General features: G+C 38.6%; 1 protein-coding gene across 2 annotated transcripts in view; it reads left to right on the forward strand.

The window, feature by feature from the left end:
* The window catches only part of WDR7 (WD repeat domain 7), a 586,970-nt gene that overhangs the window by 231,711 nt on the left and 332,387 nt on the right, over positions 1 to 22,872 (forward strand). For both annotated transcript variants that reach the window (XM_073620215.1, XM_073620224.1), the window contains one exon: positions 8,635 to 8,748. In XM_073620215.1, coding sequence (XP_073476316.1) covers positions 8,635 to 8,748 — 114 coding nt within the window. The remainder of the gene's footprint in view (positions 1 to 8,634; positions 8,749 to 22,872) is intronic.

The raw sequence follows: 22,872 nt of genomic DNA on the forward strand, positions 1-22,872 counted from the left end.
CGAGTCCCCCGCCAGCGCTTCTGGCACCTCTCTTCTGCTGAGTGCCCCTAGCGCAAGCAGCTTGCAATGGGGGTTGTAATGAGCAAAGAAGAACAGAAAGAGGCCACATAGTGTAATCCCATACGGAAAATGTATAACAAATTTATTGTAAAAGAAGTACACTCACGTATTAAAAAAGTTAAAAACAGCGCTGTACAGATAAAAGGTGGCGGCAGTGGGGTCCTACCCGATGCGTGTCGTCTCCTTGGACATCGTCTGGGGGGTCGTGAGTGTACTTCTTTTACAATAAATTTGTTATACATTTTCCGTATGGGATTACACTATGTGGCCTCTCTCTGTTCTTCTTTGCTCATTACAACCAACCCATTGAGGACATCATCCCTGAGGCTCATACCGTTTCACATACCATCTCTGGACCTCCTTCCATCCTCCACGGAAGTCCATCAGCCACAGAGAATTCAAGCTTGTCTGACCCAGTACAACGTAAGTTGTATTGGGTCCACATTTTCCGGTAAGCCTTCTATATGTTGGTGATGGTGTATCCTAGAAACAGATGTGTCTGTGTTTGGTGATATGTGCAATACGAAGCCATACATATATTGAAGATTACTACTAAGTTACAAGACACATTTTCTGTGGACTCTATAGACTTTCATACTTGTTGATATATTGTCTATGTTCTCTCCATATGTGAAATATGTGCATTTGAGTAATCTATTGCTTTTCATATCATACAACATATGGTTCTTTATTAGTGCTACACTACCTTTTGTCATAATTGTTTACTTGCCCAGAGTTGGGCTTAAACGCAATGCACATTAACACTGCAGCGGAAAGTTTAAGCGTTAATGAGCCCTAAAAGAAGTAGAGCTGCACAATTGTCAAGAATCATTATTGCGATCTTGACTAAAGTGTTTCACAATTCTTTCTATGCAAAGAATTCTCTCTGCTCTTCTGAAGCCACAGCCATGAAAAGAGTGGAAGAGAAAAACTGGGCAGTCTGCCAAGAATCAAAACATTCTTTATCAGTGGAACGAAGTATAAACATTGTAACAATTTGTCAATGGAATAGACTGTGTGTAAGTGAAAAAAGTTTAACCACTAAACCTTTTTCTGACATGTGTGGGTTTCAAGTTAAAAATCCTTTTTTTTTGCTAGAAAATTACTTAGAACCCCCAAACATTATATACATTTGTTTAGTAGACACCCTAGAGAATAAAATGGTGGTTGCTGCAATATTTTATGCCACACTGTATTTGCGCAGCAGTCTTTTCAAATGCAATTTTTTTTTTTTAAATTACTTTAATGAATTAAAAAAAAAAAAACAAAACTAACCAGTAAAGTTAGCCCATTTTTTTTGTATAATGTGAAAGATTTTACATCACAAGAATGGCAAGAGAATTGTGATCTTTTTATTCTAAGCAAAAATAATTGTGATTCTCATTTTGGCCAGAATCGTGCAGCTCTAAAAAGAAGGAATGTTATTGTATACGTGATTAATACTGTGATACTACAAATAAATGGTTTGCAAGTAAAACTAAGAGAATACATATGCTGCAATTACTGTTTTTTTTTTTTTTTGCAAAGTTTTATTCAATTTAATCAAAAGAATTTCTTGATAGAGAAACACTTCTTTCTCGTTTCATCATGCTTTTTATTTCAGAATAGATTCCCTTAACACATATATATATATATATATATATATATATATATATATATATATATATATGGATTACAATTGCTTTTAAACTATAAGTAAAGAAAAAGTATCCCTTTATTTTTAGTATACATGAAAGTTAGTTACATGCAATATAAATAGTAATCTCAGTATCTATTAATTTTTTTTTTTTAGGACCATTATTACTACATATTATTATTATTATTATACAGGATTTATGTAGCGCCAACAGTTTACGTAGCGCTTTACAAATTGAGGGTAGACAGTACAAATACAATACACTTTGATACAGTAGGAATTAGAGGGCCCTGCTCCTTAGAGCTTACAATCTAAGAGGGAAGGTCAAGAGATACAAGAGGTAATAACTGTGGGTGATGTGCTGATTGAGAAGATAATTTGTACAGGGGTCCATCATATGTGCTTGTTACATGTGCAGACTTTGCAGTCCAGTACAGTGTTTGTGCTTTACTGCTCCTTCTCACAATGTAAGGTTATTTAAGTCAGCAGACTCAATGCACTCTCTGTGGCTGATGATAGGCAGAGTCATTGTAGTAGCTAATCTACCCTGCCTCAAGTGGCTAATTTACAAATAACTTTCTTAAAAAAAACACACACACAAGAGCAATCATGTAATAACTTAAAAGCCAAATAATCAATTTAAATAAATAAAGCAATAATGACTAAAATCTTTGCTCACTTAAAATGTACTGTATTTTTCCTTTATTTGCTACTAGTCATATATAGAAAATGAATATATTGCTTAGGTAGACCCTTACTCAACATTATTTAAAAAAAAAAAAAAAACTTTACCCTTCCAGTTGCTGAAATTGTTATAAAAGAAATAAAAAATACCAGTTCAGCACTCTGGAGAGCTCCAGCCAAAACATTCAATGTCTGTAGCAGGCATTTTTGTGACATTTGCTGGCTGTCCGAGACTAGCAGATCTGTGGGGAATGAGCTGTAAATATGAACATACATTTAAAAACATTCACCAGCATGTTTTTTTTTTTTTATAGTTATGCCCATGGTTTTTTATAAATGATTCCAATTTTGTGTCCAGCGTTATCTATTCTATTTTTTTTTTTTTTTCCGCAAAAACCATAAGACTTCATCCTTAATTTTTATTTAATTTAATCCTTAATTTTTATTTAACTTATTTAAGTTATTCAGGTACTTCGTACTAGTTCTATGTAAAAAAATAAATAAATAAATAAACAAATATGTTATTAGATTAAGTTTTTGTTTTTTTTTTAACATTTTATTATAACAGGTTTTTTTTGTGTTTTTTTTTGTTTTTTTTGTTTGTTTGATTTGATTTTTAAGCCTAAAAAAACAGGTTTTTATTGCTGTCTGTGTTCCCACTGGCTATGTTATTTCTATTAAATAACTGGTAACAATTGTCTTTGGGATAGAAAATGATGGTATATCTAAAATTCTAGAACGTTCTGGTGACAGTTGTATAAGTGGAGAACACCCAAATTTCCTTCTCTCTTGTGGACAGGAAGTGAAGAGATCTCTCTAAAGTTCACACAAAGCAAAACAAAAACCCACTGGTGTTTAATTATTTCCATACTCTATACAAAACGTAAAAATAAACATTTTGCCCTTAACAAACAATTTTAATGCAAGACGATGCTTATTTGTATTTTTTTTCCCCAGGTTTAGTAGTCGTCCGGAAATGATAAAAACAAATGCTGCATACGCCACCCTTGGCTGTAACATGCAATAAACATTTAAACCTGCTGTAATTGTCTTCTATTAATCTCACCTCGTCTTCCCTCCGTTCCCCACTCGGGAGAATGTAGAGGCTGATGATGATTATTAATTTTGCGGTCTTGTAGAAATGGCTCGGGTCATATCCTGATCAATCCCAATAAAATAAAGCGTGTTTGGAATTTTTTTTCTTCTCTCTTCTTGCTGTGGCGATAGAACAATTTAACTTGTGCATAACCGAGACTGATATTGTTGATCTCCCAGGTTTTACAGAGGTCACCTCTTTTTATTTTATTGTAAATTCAATACATCCTCCTGAGTGATAGCGGAGTGGAAAAGAACATTGGCGTTAAACACCGAGGACACAGACAAATGGCAATCTGTGCTTCTGGAGGGCTTTTTATGTTTTTGTTTTGACTAGGGATTTTATTTCAATGTGAACTGGCAATTATTACCATTGTGTTTGGTTATTCAATGTTCTAATTGTTATCATCACGGTTATTATTTTATTTTATTATGGTTCGTCAGCTTTGTATTCTTAGTAAGGATTTATATTGCCCCATTGTCTCCTGTGGTTTTGTATAAAAAAAAGTGAAGGTTAAAGGATATCTGGCAGGCTAGCTATACAGGAGCCACCAATGATGACTTGGTTTTAAGGCGGGTTTAATACTATTGTGTTGTAGTAACCCGCGGAAAAACTCAGTTTACTGCAATACGCTTTAACATGTGGATATATGTTCATTGCCAAATTCTTGTAAATGGCTTCTCAATACATATACTGTAAACCTAAATCACCTGCACACTGATATACTACAATGTGTAAAAATGCATTGTAGTGTGCTTATGTTTGTTTTTTTGTTTTTTCTTGCTCTGTGGTACATTGCCTTAACCTGCGGTCCTTAATGACCAGGCCATTTTTTGGCACTGCGTCACTTTAACTGACAATTGCGAGGTCGTGCGACGCTGTACACAAACAAAATTGACGTCCTTTTTTTCCCACAAATAGAGCTTTCTTTTGGTGGTATTTGATCACCTCTGCGGTTTTTATTTTTTGCGCCATCAACAAAAAAAAAAAAAAGCGAAAATTTTGAAAAAAAAAACAATAGTTTTTGCTATAATTATCCCAAAAAAAAAAATATTGCTTTGTCAGTTTAGGCAGATATGTATTCTTCTACATATTTTTGGTAAAAATAAATTCAGTCAACGTATATTGATTGGTTTGTGCAAAAGTTATAGCGTCTACAAAATAGGGGATATATTTATGGCATTTTTATTTATTTTATTTTATTTATTTATTTTTACTAGTAATGGGGGTGATCAGCGTTTTTTAGCAGGATTGCGGCAGACAGATTGGACACTTTTGACACTTTTTTGGGTCCAGTGACCATTATACAGCGATCAGAGCTAAAATTAGCCACTGGCAGGGAAGGGGTTAACACTAGGGGGCGATCAAGGGGTTAAGTGTTCCCTAGGGAGGTGTTTCTAACTGGGGCGGGATGGGACTGAGCTGTTCCTGATCACTAGGATCAGCAGTTCTCTCTCTCCTCCCCTGTCAGAAGGGGATCGGTTTGTTTACATTGACAGATCCCCGTTCTGGCTCTCTGAGGAGCGATCGCAGATCACCGGCGGACATAGCGGCCAGCCGGCCACGCGCGTTGGCTCCCGGCATTGCAGGCCGCGCGCCCCCTAGAGATCTTAAAGCAGCCGACGTATACCTACAGCGACACGCGTAGCCGTGCCAACCTGCCGCAGTATAATGATGGCGGCTGGTCGGCAAACGGTTAAAGTAGAACTATAGGCAAAACTTTTTTTTTTTCCATTTTGGATAGAGCAAGGGAAGGTCAGATTTTTTTTTTTTTTTTTTCTGCCACCTGTTGCTATATTGCGGTGATTTCCCTTCACTTCCTGTCCCATAGCCGAACAGGAAGTAAGATGAAATCCCTGCAAATTAAGGGAATTCCTTGGGTGTCCCCCCCCCCCCCCCCCCCCCAGGTCACCAGAACTAGTGTCCCCATTGGAAGATTTCCCCTCTATTACTTTTCTGGGGACAACCCAAAATTTGGGATTTTCTTTTACTTTCACTTTCATTGATAATGATAAACAGGACAAATAGAGAGGCTGAATCTCCCTAACGGGGGGCACAGACAGCAATAAAAACTGACAGGGGTTCTAATCCCTCTCCACTCTATCCAAAACTGAAAAAAAAAGTTTTGCCTTTTAGTTATACTTTAATTGTGTTTTCCCCTTCAGAAATTCAAGGGAGCCATGCAGGACAAATAGAGAGGATGAATCTCACCAACGGGGGCACAGACAGCAATAAAAACTGACAGGTGTTCTAATCCCTCTCCACTCTATCCAAAAAAAAAAAAAATTGCCTTCAGTTATACTTTAACACAACAATAATCAAAAATAAAATAAAGCGTAAATGTATCACAACAGTCTGAATGGGCCCAAAGGTAAATTCAGCCTAAAGCCTTCCAAATGAATACCTGTCTGCTTTTTTGATGAACAATACATGAACTTAAAAGTGCTTCCTTTAAAGTGTTTATAAACTCCTACGTATACCAAGTGAAGTGACTAGCCTCGGGTGATACACAGAGATTAAACAAATACTCCTGCATAAGTTGTACCTGTTTATCTGCAGGAATCTGATATCACACACTGCAGCAGAGTGTAATCTGAGACCTGAGTAGTGGGAAAGGACACACTGCCCTGTTCACGGTCTCATAGGGCAGTGATGGGGAACCTTGGCACCCCAGATGTTTTGGAACTTCATTTCCCATGATGTCACCTACACTGCAGAGTGCATGAGCATCATAGGAAATGTAAAACAACTAGGAAAAAGAGTTTCCCCCAAAGAAAGCCTTCTTTTGGGGAAACTCTTTTTCCTAGTTGTTTTTTATGTTTTATAAGGCAACCCAAACTGCATCCAATTGTGGATGAATATCTGATCTTATTAATTATCTAGAACTTATATACTGGTGGTTGATCCAGGCAAAAACTTTTTTCTTATCATAGGAAATGTAGTTCAAAAACATCTGGGGTGCCAAGGTTTGCCATCACTGTCATAGGGAATCCTGGGGGGGGGGGGCATCTCAAGGGATTGCCCTATTTTTGTCATAGTGACACATGCAGCTAGCAGCCCAGATAGCAAGGATAACTTGTCACAAATTTGTGGCAGTGTTGAATTGTAAGTTTTGTTAACTTGCTGCACATTGTCACTGGCAAGTTGTACACTTGCAGAGCACTTGAAGCACAAGTTCTAGTTGACACTTTTCCAAAATTAGCCACAGTGACCCCTGTGGTGGGAGGACTATTGCACAACATTACAGGACCAGAACTTGCAGCAGACAAAGAAAGTTGATCTGCAGTCATGCAATGCGGACTTGCTGCAATTGTGCAACAAACTTGGCAAGTCTAGCACTAGCTTAGCAAGTAATTTTCAAACATACAGCTCAGTTGCTTGCTATCTGGCAGAGGAATGAGGGAGGAGATAGAAATCACACTAAGTGCTTTAGTTTGAGGCTAGTACAAACTATAAAAGGATATGCTTTGTTCATTTTTTTTATATTTCAGGGGTTTACAATCACTTTAGAGTAGAGCTAAAGTTCACCTGTCAAAACTGGGAGCAGGAAGGTAGGTGTATCTTAATAAAAAAAAAACACGCAATGTCTATTTTGCAATAACATACAGCTACCTGCCTGCTCACTGTTTTCTCCGGTATGTAAACTGAGCTGTGCATATGTAGCTCTGCTTACATTGCCAGCACGATCATAGTGTGCCAGGATGACTACTGCACGTGCGCAGGAGTGATGCCATCCTGCATCAGCCAATGAAGACGGCCGAAGACCGTCACCCAGTAAAAGATGGCAATGCTGGCGAGGGATGGGGACCATTGAAGGAAAGGTAAGTTTAGCGCCGCTTTTTTGTGCTAACATTCTTGGAAATGATCAGCAGATCCAGAGATACAAGTAGTTATTTATGATCTCTGCTTTTCCTATAATAGCCATACAATACCCTACCTATTCTCATCTCACCACATGTTTTCAGGGAGTCCTGTATTTCACCTGAAGTTATTTGTGGGTTTTTCTTTGCATCCCGAACAATTTTCCTGGCAGTTGTGGCTGAAATTGTAGTTGGTCTACCTGACCATGGTTTGGTTTCAATAGAACCCCTCATTTTCCACTTCTTGATTAGAGTTTGAACACTGCTGATTGGCATCCTCAATTCCTTGGATATCTTTTTATATCCCTTTCCTGTTTTATACAGTTCAACTACCTTTTCCTGCAGATCCTTTTGACAATTCTTTTTCTTTCCCCATGACTCAGAATCCAGAAACGTCAGTGCAGCACTGGATGAAAGATGTAAGGGTCTGTCAGGAGTTCAGAAACTCATTAACCTTTTATACACACACACTAGTTACAAGCAGAAAGATCACAGGTGAGGATGGTTACTTTTTAATAGCCATTCAAACCCCTTTGTGTCAACTTGTGTACATGTTATCAGGCCAAAATCACCAGGGTATGTAAACTTTTGATCGGGGTCATTTTGGGTAGTTTCTATTGTCATTGTGATTTAAAAAGAGTAAACACAGTTGATTGATAATAAATGGCTTCAGCCAAACACTAACCATGAGTGAAAGAAAAGTTTTTGTGTTATCATATTCTCTGAAAATGGCCAAGAAATCATAAATTCTGCCAGGGTATGTAAACTTATGAGCACAAATGTATATCATTTTATTTCAGTTTAAGGCATCCAAGCAAAGTTCTCTTACAGAAAACATGTAAATAATAACGGTTTTACCATTATAGTTTCAAAATGTACTTAGCAGAGCTCTCTAACCAGCTTAGGGACCTTTCCTCTGTAGAATGGGGTCTCTTGCCATAGAAAGGCCCTAAGGAAAATCTCGGAGTGTTCTTTGAGGCTTGTGTGTAGCATATACAGCGGTCCTATGTAGGGCTCTATACGTATTATATATTAAGAATGTATGAGCAGCAGCTGCTGTACAGGAAGAGTTTTATCTTAAACACCTAATCATCTGATCTTACATTTATAATACATGTACAGACCACTGAGACTCGCCGTCTCTTCAGAGATTTCCAGTACCGGGAAACTCAAGCTAACAACGGGAATAAAGGGGGGGGAAAGCTGTTTTTGTTTTTTGCTTTTATATTTTTATTCTTTTTCAGCTGCTTTTATTGTGATTGTTTATACGTTTAAATGTTTAATTTAATCTGTTTCAGCTGGTGTGACAGCCGAGTCTATTCAAACTGGCAGCGCAAGCCCCGACTCGGGAGGGTCAGAGGTTAAAGTTCAAGAGGAAGAGCATGACCTTGTGGATGACGATCTTGCAGCAGGTAGGAATTTTTTTTTTTTTCCGTTGTTTTTACAAATTGAGTTATTATAGAGAAGCGTGTTTTTTTTTCAATATTGCATTAGAAAAGGTTAAATTTGTATTCCATGGAAGAAAATGCTTAAAAAATAAATTACTGGAAGTTTTAAACCATATACTTTAAAAATTAGAGTTTACATTGAGCTGTCTTCTGGCTGTTCACATGGTATCCTTTGGCTCTCTTCTCTCTGCGCTGGGTGGTTTTCAATACTGGGTTATGACCTTTGTTACCACTCTCTTCAGTATTGATCGCAGCCTGATATTGTGCCTCGCACCCAGGCAAGTGTGTCCATTACTGCCTGGGGCTCGCAGGAAGTGGCTATAATTTAACCTGGAAGGGGATCACCAGTTAAATGGAGTTTCTTTCAGACCTGATTCACACCTCTGTAGGTTGTAGTTTGCATATTGCAGGTGCATTTTCCGTTTTTCAATACATGTTTTTGAACCAAAAACCAGAAAAAAAAAGTCCCTGGCCCTTTCCATAAAATGCCCAGATGTGAACTACATCCATAGGAAAACCATGTTAAATGGACTGTAGTGTGTTTCTGCAAAACTGAAAACGAACTAAAAAATGCATAGGTGTGAACCAGGTCTGAAGATGACAGCACCAGAGTCAGGGTGAGTATTCTAGGGAGAGCTGTTTTTTTTTTTTTTTGCTTGTTTTTTTCTATTCTGTGATATACTAGGCTGTTTTTTGTGTTTGTACCAGAGTTTCTATTTAAATCAAGGGATATCTATTGTCCCAGCATACACTTTAATTTTTTTTTTTTGTTTCTCAACACTTTAATTTTATAATATCGGCAAACAATAGTTATCTTTTGACAATCCAATATAAGCATACTTGAAAAATGTCCTTTCACGTTGCAAGTGCTGCCTGTCTGCTGGCCGTCTCCACAACTCCCTGGATTCTCTGCATGCTATGAAACTTCTTCTTTGCTGTTTGCTTTTCATTTTTAAGGACTACATATCCCATGATACCTTGCTGCCTGCAAGCAGTGATTCCTGTACTGACTCCGCATTTGAGCACCTCTCTAGTTCAGATGGCAGGCTCTGAAATATGTGGCACAGCAGTGCCGACTTACAGGGCTTAGTGAATATGTGTCACAGGATTCGTGGAAGGAAATGTGTGGGGATCTTCACAAAGTAAGTTTACAAATTTCAAGATTAGGGGTGTCAAACAAATTTTATCGCAAGCCACATCAACATTATGGTTGACCTCAAAGGGCCCGTTGTATCTGTAAGATTAGATGTCAAGACACCCCCCAACTATCAGAAGTCAAAAATCAAGTCCCCCACCCTCCCTTACATCACAGCACACCCCCACGTTGTGCTGCTGCCAGGAAAAAGTTGGGGGGGCAGAGCTGGGAAGCAGGATCTGGAGGAGGAGCAGAGGAGGCTAGAGTCTGCTGAATGCTGAGACTAGTAGAGGCGGAGAGGAGGGGGTGCTGCAGCTTCACAAAGAGGTGCAGGATCTGTAGAAGGAGTTCTGTCCTCCTCTCTGCTGCCGTGGAGGTGGCGAAGAGGGGGGTGCCGCAGCTGCAGAAGAGGTGTGAGGGGGCTACATGAAATAGCCTGGTGGGCCTGATATTTCCCACGGACCTTGTGTTTGACGCGTGTTCACGATTGTTCAGAATTATAGTAGTAGGCTAGAAATGATTAAAATGTGTAATTTAATATATGGTTTTACATTTTAAATGTAGATATGCTTTAAATCAGTCAGCCATTTATTTAAAAAAAAAAAAAGGCGTGACTGTTACTTATATTCTGCCATATGTATCCTTGCATATGTACCTCTTTATTACGACTTGGTGTATGGCAATTACTGTTATTTTTTTATTGTATTTTGAATGACGCTCCTAAACCTCAATAAAAATATTGAAATAAAAAAATAAAAATAAAAGGTTTTTTTTTTTTTTAAAGGCCTTGGAAGAGGAGAACTTTTTTGAATTTTGTTTTAAAAAAAAATGTTGACTTTTTGAAATGCAAAAAAACAAAGTTCTGTTTTGGATATTTTGAGTTTAGTTTGGAATATAGATATTTAACCCTTCTTTAGCATCTATATTACCTTGCTATAATGTAGCTGAGATTTTGTTTTATAACAAGCTTCTCTTCTTAAAAGGATTTAATAGTTTTCCTCTGGGAAAGAGAGAACCTACAGTAGTCTAATGAAGTCCCTAGATAGCTGCAAAGTCATCATTATTTCAACTGTTCTCCTCTCTTCTACGTTAAGGGTTAACTCTTTATAGAAGATGGAAAGTAATGATAATTCAGTAATGGTATTTTTATAGTATATTTTTTTTTTATACATATAAGGATTCTAAGCACTTTGCAAAACATTGTAAATGTTATAACTATATTGTGAAGGCAGTTATTCCCCAATAGGATTGAATAAATAAGTTCATCTTTTGAATTCTAAATCAGTGTGGAGATGGAGTTTCGCAAACAGGAGTGAGGATTGTGTTTTATAGTGTTGGAGCTGCATGTGAGGAACCTGAGCATTCTGATTTCAGATGGGCCCTGAAAGTGTAGGTTTTTTTTTTTTTCTGTCTGGGAAGTGAAGAAGCCAGATGATAGATGGGATTCTATTGATGATGTCCTATTAAGAATCCACACCTTTGGTCACCAGCCTTTCGAAATTAAAACAAAGATGCACTTTTCTCTCTTTTTTTTTTTTTTTAGTGGCGTTTAAAGATATATATGACCCAAATCAGCCCTTGCTGCCACCTCTCACCTTTTGACTTGCTACAAAGTAACAATGTTAGTCTGATCACTGGCTGGGAGGCAACTGAGGAAATGCTTCCTTTCAGCTGCAGCAGATTAATTACATCATTTCCACTTAGTAGGAGTCACATGACTGAGGATAAAGGAAGGCTTTTTAAGGACTAATGCACACAGCGTGGCTAACTGTCATATCAACATTGATATCACGCCACTTCCCCAAGCAAAATCTTTCTAAAACCGAACTTATACTTGCTAATATTTATTAGTAAACTAAACACTAAATCCTGCATCCCGGCACTTTGGCATAGGGGGGAGCCCCCAGAGCTGACACAATGCTTTACTCGCATTAATTAAATCAAGTTCATGCAAGATCTCTCTACCATTATTCAGGGTACAGAGGAAGCCTTTAAAGAGGTTGTAAACCTCCAAAAAACAACCAGCAAGACAAAGCCATAACGAGCTATAGCTCATTATGAAATACTTGCCTAGAACGATGCCCTGAATTGGCGCCGACACACTGCTGACAGGGCCGACATCTTTCCCGGGGGTTAATTCCAGGTTCACGTGCTCCGGCGCTGTGATTGGCCTGAGCCGCGAAGGCGGCACTCCCGCACATGTGCGCGGGAGCTGCTGGTCACGGCACGGGCCCTGTAGAAACGGCATGAGCAGGCTGCTAAAAATGAGATTAAGGGTTTCTTCCATGCCCCAGCAAGCGTAATCTTGGCTCCTATGAGCATGAAGACGACCAAGGCTTGCGTGTGTTTGAAGACTTTGTCAATCCTACAGCCTAAAGCCCCATACACACGATCCGAATATCGGACGATTGATCGTCCGTTTTTGTTTGCATGCTAATCTCACATCGAATCTGATGAGTTTACTAAAGTCCCGAAAATTCCCGTACGACAGAATAAAAATTCGGAAGCGATGTCATGTGTTGCAATGCATTTGTATTGCATTTTCGAACGATAGCTGTACCGATTAAACGAAAATCGTACGATCTGGCATCGTACGGAAAAAATTTCCGTGCATGTCCGATAGAATAATATCGGATGAACTGTCCTGATCGGCTCTCGAAAGCTCTGTACTAACGATCCGATTATCGTACGATCGTTTCGAATGCGGCATTTTACGTACGATTTTCGGATCGTGTGTACGGGGCTTAAGAGAGCTATTGTGGGGTCCTGAGGGACTGCCGCCCCCGTAACTTTCTGCAATGGATGGAAGACTTGGTTCCAATAGGTTCTAATGCGAGGAAAGGACCACTATGTATGGAACATGGAACCTACCAGATTACACCCTCTATCATAAGAGGAAGGAATCTGGATAAATTGTGGCCAGCCTGGAAGGAACATAGTACCATCTAGTAAGGAGTTTAACATTAGCTTCAATTAGAGACACGTTCATGATACCTTGGTACGATCGTTTGAACGATTGAAACCATTCATACTGGTCCCACGAAATCTCCATGTCACACTTCCAGGCTCAGACATAAAAAAGGTTTGTCATCTCTACTTGCCAGTAAAGAGTAAATTATTGAGATGCCTCCCCTCTGATCCATGATATTGGAACACCATTGTTAGTAAAGTGTGGATTTGGGGGGTTCAGGTTTGTCAAGCCATATAGAATTAAGGAAGTGCCTAATTTGGGAGAGTCTTCCTGATTCTTTTCATTCTTCACCCCCTACCATGGCCCTATCCCTTCCTAACCCCCAGTAGACACCCTTACCCCTTCTTCACATTCTCCCCCCACCTCCCTTCCCCCACTTTTTTTTCTTTTAAATCTCCTGTTTTGCTTTACCCTCTTTGTCGGAAACCCAAATCGTCACCTTATTAACCGCTTGCCGGCCGTGTTCAGTACATATACGCCGGCAAGGCGGCTCTCCTGTGCAAAATCACATACAGGTACATGATTTTGGACTTCAGGGTCTGGGGGCGCGCAATGCATGGCGCCGTGGACCCGCTTCCACTGTGCTTCCGCAGGAGCCATTTAGCAGGTCCAGCAAACTCGATGTCCATCGGGACTCGCCGATCGTAACTGAGAGAGGCAGGACGGCTGTCTGTAAACAAGGCAGACCACCATACTGTCAGTAGGGAAGGTAGTGATCCTGTGTTTCTGCTAAGCAGGTACACAGATCTCTGCCTTTCCACAGTAAAAGTACCTCCCCCACAGTTAGCAACCATCCTTATGAACACATTTAACCCTTTGATTGCCCGTTATGTTAACCCCTTCCCTGTCAGTGTCATTAGTACAGTGACAGTCCATATTTACAGCACTGATCACTGTATTTGTGTCACTGGTCACCAAAAAAGTGTCAGTTATTGTCTGCTTTGTCCGACGCAATGTCGCCGTCCCGCTATAAGTCTCTGATCGCCATCATTAATTACTCTATAACTTAGCGCAAACCTATTAATATATACTTTATGTATTAATATACATTTATGAAGAAATTTGATTGTTTTACATTTTTTTATTGGATGTGTGTATTGCAGAAAGCAAAAAATATAGTTTTGTTTTTTCAAAATTGTCGGTCTTTTTTTGTTCATAGCGCAAAAAATAAAAACCGCAGAGGTGATCAAATACCACCAAAAGAAAGCTCTAAATATGGGGAAAAAAAGGACATAAATTTTATTTGGGTACAGCATTGCATGACCACGCAATTGTCAGTTAACGCAGTGTCCTATCGCAAAAAATGGCCTGGTCATGAAGGGGGTTGAACCTCTCAGGGCTGAGGTGGTTAACGAGAAGCTTGCTATAAAAGGGCATTTTACTTCTTTCGCACTATTGGACCTGATATACCTAACAAAAAATTTGAGATATAGCAAGGAAAGAAGGGCTGAAACCTCACTTAACCTTGGGGTACTTATGATAAATTCTTCCAGTATTGGGTAATGCAGTTTGTCAGATGGACCTTACATTATTGTATAGGCCCTGATCACTACGTTATTAACAGTTGAATTTTTCTTGGTTATGTAATAACTACGTAGTTTGCAAAAGTGCTTTGGAATTGCAATATGTAAAACGTTATGTTTCATTTGATAAATATAAAACAAAAAAGGGTGGTGCGTTCAGAGCAATATATTGTACAGTGGGTCATGCGCAACCTTAAAACGCCACACTACACCCTTGAGCCAAATAGAAATGTGCTGACCGTTTTTAACACGTGTAGACAAGTCCTTCGAAAATGAAAATATCTAAGAGTAGCTTTCATTAAAGTAATACCCAATTCTTAATGCATTCTTTGTGCCATATAGGTCCTTTTTTCAGGCGCTATCTGTTATGGGGGATAATGTTTTGTCCTTTACTCCCATTTGCTGTTCTGCACTTCTGGTGGAGGCTAAAAGTGACCAATCAGACACACAATGCACTGCTATCACCACCAGGAAGCCCACCCTGAGCATTATAGGAAAGCGGATGAAGGATCAATAGAACTGAAAAAAAGAGTAAAGCGTATTGTGTAAAAAAACAAAACATGGAATTTGTTTATGATGCATTTACTATGACAGTCTGGCTTCAGTTTTTTGAGTTAATGACCCAGAACAAGTATTTCCGATAGACTCCCTGCAACTGACTTTTCCCTATTATATCCTTGACTGGCGATTTGATGTCTGGTGGCATATTTATCAGGAGAGGTGAACACAGAGCCACAGAATGAATAAAGCAGAAGCAGAGAGATACTTGCACTGAAGGTTCTCAGTTACAGCTTCCTCTCCAGTGAGGAAATTAATGAGCAGCACAATGACATCACCACATCTCACTCCAAATTTCTTGAGACTAGCAATCAGAGGGAGCAGTGCCTTAGATCAACTCTCACTGCAGATATGCAGCTATATATCGGCTGAACAGGGGTGCCTACACAAAGAATGTGCCCTTTTATTTTTCCGGAGTTAAGCCCTGGTTCACACCAGTGGGATTTGTCATGCGGTTTGACAGTTTAAAATCTCATGACAAGCCGCACCCCATTGCAGGCAATGGAAACGTTCAAATCTTTGCGGCTCAAGTCACAGTGACTTTGAAAAGGGTTCCTGCACTACTTTTTTGCAATTTCATTGTGACTTGCGTTGACTTCTGTTAAATGAAGTTGCAAGCTGAAATTAAATCTGAGGTCCAAATCGCACTGATCTGTGGATTTGAAGTCTCTCCAAAGTAGCGCAATATCAAGGCCGTACTGGTGTGAGCCAGGGCTAACACTTCTAGATGTTCTCTGTTGGGTAGAAAATGTTATTTTTTGGGTTTAGGCCCAATTTAAGGTTAAAGTGTTACTAAACCCATAACAGTAAAATCAGTCAGTAAAGCATGCTTGTTATACTCACTTTGGAACCTAAGGGGTAATCCTCCACATGTGTAAAAAGGCTGTTTGATCCTATATACACAGAACCTCCTCTTCTTGCATTGCCCCCAAAACATGTCTGGATAAGACAGAGTTGGGGAAGTCAGTCTGCACATTCTCAGTTTGGTGTGTATTGTTTTTTTTTTTTTTTTTTCTTTCTTGGGAGAGTGGATGTGATCAGCACAGGTCAGACAGAGGGTCAGGGGTCCTGCATCCTGATAGGACAGCCAGTGCAATAAACTCCTCCTACAAGCTTTAGCCAGACACTGATAGAAGTCTTAAGACTGCTACAGTTGGATCCAAATATATTTGGACACAGGCACAATTTTATTTATTTTCAGGTATTTACCAAAACATATTCATGCTATAGTTATATAATGGATATAGGCTGAAATGCACACTCTCGGGTTTAATTTTAGGGTATGTACATCCAAATGGGTGGAAGGGTTTAGGAATTACAGCTCTTAGAATAGCCATTCCCCCTTTCAAGGGGCCAAAAGTAATTGGAATCAAAAGCTGTTTCATGACCAGGTGTGGGCTACTCCTTCATTATTCATCAATTAAGCAGGTGAAAGGTCTGGAGTTGATTCTAAGTGTGGTATTTGGATTTAGAGTCTATTGTTTGGAACCTACATCATGCGTTCAAAGGAGCTGTTCATGCAAGTGAAATAGGCCATTGTAAGGCTTCAAAAACGAACAAACAAATCCATCGGAAAGATAGCAGCAACATTGGAGTGGCCAAATCAACAGTTTGGTACATTCTGAGGAAAGAAGAATGCATTGGTGAGCTCCGTAACATAAAAAGGTCTGGACGTCCACGGAAGACAACAGTGGTGGATGATTGTAGGATCCTCTCTATTCTAAAGGAAAAACCAAGTCACAACATCCAGACAAGTGAAGGACACTCTCCAGGAGGTGGGCGTATCATTGTCAAAGTCTACGATCAAGACAAGACTTCATGAGAGCAAATACAGAGGGTTCACCACAAGGCACAAACAATTCATAAGCCTGAAGAATAGAAAAGCCAGATTAGGCTTTGCCAAGAAAATCTAAAAAAAACAGACTAATTTGTACCAGAGTGACGACAAGGAAAAAAGTGTGGAGAAGGCTTGGAACAGCTCATGATCCAAAGTACACAACGTCATCTGTAAAACATGGTGGAGGTTGCAGTGTGATGACATGGACATGTATGGCTTCCAGTGGCACTGGGTCATTGGTTTTTATTGATGATGAGACAGAAGCAGCCGGATGAATTCTGCAGTGTTTAGAGATATATTGTCAGCCCAGATTCTGCCAAATGCAGCAAAGTTGATTGGACGGTGCTTCACAGTACATATGGACAATGATCCAAAACACACTGCAAAGGCAACCCAGGAGCTTTTGAAGGAAAAGAAGTGAAATATTCTGCAATGGCACAGTCAATCATCTGATCTCAACCCAACTGAGCATGCATTTCACTTGCTGAAGGCAAAACTAAAGGCAGAAAGACCCACAAACAAAGAACAACTGAAGACAGCTGCAGTTAGAGCCTGGCAAAGCATCAGAAAGGAGGACACCCAGTCTTTGGTAATGTCTATGGATTCCAGACTTAAGGCAGTCATTGCCAGTAAAGGATTCTCAACAAAATATTCAAAATGAACATTTTATTTATGATTATATTAGTCCACTTACATTTGAGCCCGAAAAATGGGGGGACTGTGTATAAAAATGGTTGCAGTTCCTAAAATTTGTACTTGATATTTATGTTCAACACCTTGAATTAAAGATGAAAGTTTGCACTTCAAATTCATTTGGATTGTTTGTTTTATTCTGGTGGCATACAGAGCCAAAAGTATGAAAATTGTGCTTGTGTTCAAATATATAAACCTAACTGTATATACTGCTGATAAGAAAAGGTATTTAGCAGTTTATATTTACTCAAATAATTGCGTTTTCATGTACTGTACTGTGGGAGATCAGATACTGTATAGTGAATGCAGAGTCCTGGGTTTAGTAACACTTTAATGCTAAAAAAACTAAAATTAAACTGCATTGAATTTCCAGCAAATACACAATTTTAGTTTATATGTGACCTGCATCCCGATTTAAGGACTGCCAATGAGCTTTATTTCTTATTCAGACTCTTGTGCTAAAAACAAATTGATCCTATTTGTTGGGATAAACATAGTCCTACATATGTGTTAATATGAATATTTTTGAACAATGCTGTATATTCCCTTTTAGGATTTTGATTCTCTTACTTCCTTCCTCTTTCTTTTGTATTTTTTTTTTCAGAATACTCTTTAATCATCATCTGTATTTACATGCATCCATCCCACTGTATTTTTTTTATTGTACATGATTTTAATTATAAGCAGAGTAATTACAAGTCTGGGTCGTATTGTATTCATTTGAAAAAGCTTTTTCACTGGTTTATATGCAATAGCGCAACTCCGATTATGAGTTCCGAAGGGTGAGTTTGAAGTTATTGTGTTTAATTAATTGATTTAGTTAATTATAGTAGAGTATATAGTTGTGAAGGAGAGGGAATTGAGATTGTGATTTGACAAAACATTGATTACGCACAAAACATCGACAACCCCGCACCTTCTATACTTTGCTGTCCTTGTATTGTAATCTAGAGTTTGACAGGCATTTTGTTTTTCTCTGGTGAAAGCGGTGGAGTAAAGGCCCGTACACGGGCCTTTCTAAGCGATCGTACAATATTCTGATCGTTAGCACACAGCTTTTGTCCGTCTTTATTTTCCTAAGGGACAAACACAAAAAATGTTCTCGTACCATACCAGATCATACAATTCGGGAGCCAATCAGCGGGTCCAACGGCTGCGATGGCAACCCGCGATCGTTCAGAGGAGAGGCAGAACAGTGGTCTGCCTATGAAACAAGGCAAATTACCATTCTGTGAGGGAGGAAAATGGAGATCTTGTGTTTCTGCTAAGCAAAAACATGGATCTCTGTTTTCCTCCAGTAACAGCCTTCTTCCACCGTTAGAAAGCGCCCACTAGGAGCACACTTAACCCTTTGATCGCCCCTGATTTTAACCCCTTTCCTGCAGTGACTACAGTCTGTGAACACAGCCCCGTACACAACAAACTGCGATGCACTGTGTGTTCTGACACCTTACTATCGGAACCAGCATTCACTTTTTCAGTTATTTGACCTACAGTAGCTCTTCTATTGGATCAGACTACACGTGCATCAATGAGCCATGGCTGCACATGACCCCCATGTCGTTGGTTTTCCTTCCTTGGACCACTTTTGGTTGGTCCTGACCACTGCAGAGCGGGAACATCCCACAAGAGCTGCAATTTTAGCGTCGTTCTGACCCAGTCATGTAGCCATTACAATTCGGCCCTTGTCAAAGTTGCTCAAATCCTTACACTTGCCCATTTTTTTTATGCTTTCAACTAGAGTTGCACGATTCTAAAATAAAATGAGGATCACAATTGTTTTGCTTAAAGATCACGATTCTCTTAAGATTCTTGCGGCGTAACATCATCTTTCACATTATACAAAAAAAAAAAAAAATTGGGCTAACTTTACTGTTTAGTTTTTTTTTTTAATTCATTAAAGCTAATTTTTTCCAAAAACAGTGCGTCTGAAAGACAGTTGCGCAAATACAGTACGACATAAAATATTGCAACAACCACCATTTCATTCTCTAGGGTCTCTGCTAAAAAATATATAATTTGTGGGGGTTCTAAGTAATGTTCTAGCAAAAAAAAAAATGATTTAAACTAAATAAAAAAGGTTTAGTCTTTAAAGCGGTAGACTTACCTGTCCTGGGTGCCCGCGATGTCGGCCGCCCGAAGAGACCCATCCCTCGGCTCTCGGGTCTTGGCACCGCTATCCTAAGTAAGGGAAACGGGCAGTGGAGCCTGGCGGCTTCACTGCCAGTTTCCTACTGCGCACGCGTGAGCGGCGCAGCAATCTGTGAATGGCCCCGTGGTTTTTTGGGAACATACACAGTTCCCAGAAGGCAACGGGCTGCTCACCGAGAAGCATTACACGCCGCGCAATAGGAAGAGGCAGATTAGGAAGACTGCCTAGCAACAAGGGTTTCAGGTAAGTAAATTTATTTTTTTTCACGTTTTTTTTTTTTTAATTTTTTAAAGATATTTGGTGCAATTTTTTTTTTAGGGTGGCCCTCCACTTTAAGTGGTTAAACTGACCTCGTTTACAGACAGAAGTTTATTCCTTTGATCTAAAAGAAATGTTAGGCTTAATGTACACAGGACATTTTACAACCTTTCCTGAAAGATTTAACTTGACAGATAATAAGCGAAATTTAAAAACGTCCGTTTTGCCGCATTTACATGCCACGTATAGCCGCGTTTGCGTTTTTTGGAATGTTTCTTTTTTTTTTTTTTTTTTAAATAGTCAAAAATGCAAAATGCCTGTAAACGAAATGTGGTTAAACGCGAGTTACCACGTTTACAAGCTGTTACAGGCGTTTGCCGTTTCAAATGCCTCTGAACATCCATCCTGAACGCTTTTTTTTTGCTTTCCAAAAAATGCTTCTAAATTCAACTGCCTAGAAGTGACTATAAAGGACCCTGTGTACATGTACTGATAAGATAACATAGAGGAGAGTTCAGGGGCAGCTGAAAAAAATGCCCAACTGCACCTAATCGCCCGTTTACCAGTAACAGTGTGCATGAAGCCTTACAATGTTTCTGTTTTATCTTGCCTGAGGAATGTTGTGAGAAATTTGGCAGGCTGCCTTTTTTTTTTTTTTTTTTATTTGACAACTGTCGGCTTGAGCAGAGAACTCTCTGCACTGAATCAGGGAAATGCTGTGTTAAGATCGTGAGGAGGGTTGAATCGTGATCTTGATTTTTTAATGATTAATCATGCAGCTCTACTTTCAACACATCAGCTTCAGACACAACATTTTCACTTGCTGCCTAATATATCCTACCCACTTTCAGATGCCATTGTCACAAGATAATCAATGTTATTTACTTTACCTGTCATATTGTGATATGTTAAAAAACGTGAAATGTTTAAAATATTTAACAATATAACATTTCCTTTGGCCTAGTAATGAAAATAGAGTTGCCAATACAGGATTTGCTCTTAAAAAAAAAAAAAAAAAAAGTATATTGATTTATTTATTTTTTTTTTTTGTTTGTTTCAACTCAACATAAATACATATAGAAGGATAGATATTTAGGATATATTTTTAATGCAATTCAATTTTCTCATGTATTAAAACTATCCACAAATCATACTATATAAAAATTAATAATAAAATATTGCAGCACTGTTTATGAACTACAGTAGTGCTTCCCTCCACCAGTACAAAACCACTGTCAACCATTATAAGGTCTGTGGTCATTTGGCAATTGAAGCAATGGTGCTTTTGTGTAGGTAGAGGAACAAACGGAGAACACTGTTGAGCCATGGTGTGTTTATAAATAATTTAACGTTTTTCAAAATTATTGTGACGAATCTTAGCATTTTCCTGTTTTTTTTTTTTTTTATTTAAAATTCAGTAATGAATAAAAACATATATGGTCTAGATATTCATGCATTTATCTATAATTTTATTTATATCATTTTGTTTTTCAAGATGCCTAAACATCAAAGATAGTCATTGTGTTAAGGCAAGAAAAAAAAAAATTTAACTAAAGTGCAGTTTCATCAAATAGACTGGAGAACCTCCTCGTCAAACATATCCTACCCCCCCAAATCAATTGAGGCTAATTACATTTATTTTGAAATGAATAGTCCTAACAGAAACCAAGCAGATGGGAGGCAGTCGGAAGAACAAAATCAGCCTTGATTGAGACGATTTCAGGCCACCTTCAATCTGATGCGGCTCTTTTCTGTATCTTGTCTTTTCTAAAGCTAATATCCATTGATCTCTTTTGCAAAGTATTGCCTGCCTGCCGTGGTCAACAAGAATGTCCACTGGCTGACTGAAGGTTTACCAAAATGCTTTTTTTTTTCATCCACATAATTTTTTAAAAGGATCGCTTTCACATTAATCCTTTTAAGGATTAATGCATTTCGGTGTAGAACGTAGAAAAAAAAATGGAGGAGGAGGGGGGGAGAGCTGAAACGGTTTACAGGAAAACAGCTTAATTGATGCTACCGTAGTTCATGTGTTGAGAATGGGGGGGAATGTCTGGCTTCAGTTTTAAATATTTATATCATATAGTCTTTGAATTATCTGTTTTCTGTCATGAGCTACTTTAGTGTAGAATCTGGTCTACTTAAAATGGGTTTTGCTTGGTTTGTTTTGCTGTTATGCTACCTTAATTGTAGAGTATTCGTATTTATTTTTTTACTTTGCCTTCCACTACATTTTTAAGGATACTGATGGTCGTTTGCAATAGTAGGTCACAAATTTGTTCTTTTTCCTTTCAACACTGCAAGTGCCAGCAGCACAGAAATTAGTGTTGGTAGCTAATGTTTTTGGAATAATTCCTGGGCCATAAAAGGGAAATTGGTCGTATTTTGAACACTTTTTTAAAAATACTACACAAGAAAAAATTGCTAATTTGTTTGTTGGGCTTTTTTTCTTTTTTTTTTCTTTTATGCGGATGAATAGGATTTTCAGTGAGAGGTCAACAATGACCTTATTTATTTAAGTATGGTTTCTTATACTAGAGAATTTTCTAAAAAAAAATAAAAATAAATTAAGAACAGTGTGTGTGTGTGTATACTGACTATATATACAGTATCTCACTAAAGTGAGTACACCCATCACATTTTTGTAAATATTTTATATCTTTTCATGTGACAACACTAAAGAAATGACACTTTGCTACAATGTAAAGTAGTGATTGTACAGCTTGTATAACAGTGTAAATTTGCTGCCCTCTCAAAATTACTCAACACACAGCCATTAATGTCTAAATCGCTGGCAACAAAAGAGAGTACACCCCTAAGTGGAAATGTCCAAATTGGGCCTAATTTGCCAGTTTCCCTCCCCGGTGTCATGTGACTCATTAGTGTTACAAAGTCTCAGGTGTGAATGGGGAGCAGGTGTGTTAAATTTGGTGTTATCATTCTGACTCTTTCATACTGGTC

This window comes from Aquarana catesbeiana, linkage group LG01 (genome assembly GCF_042186555.1).
Source record: "Aquarana catesbeiana isolate 2022-GZ linkage group LG01, ASM4218655v1, whole genome shotgun sequence".
NCBI lineage: Eukaryota > Metazoa > Chordata > Amphibia > Anura > Ranidae > Aquarana > Aquarana catesbeiana.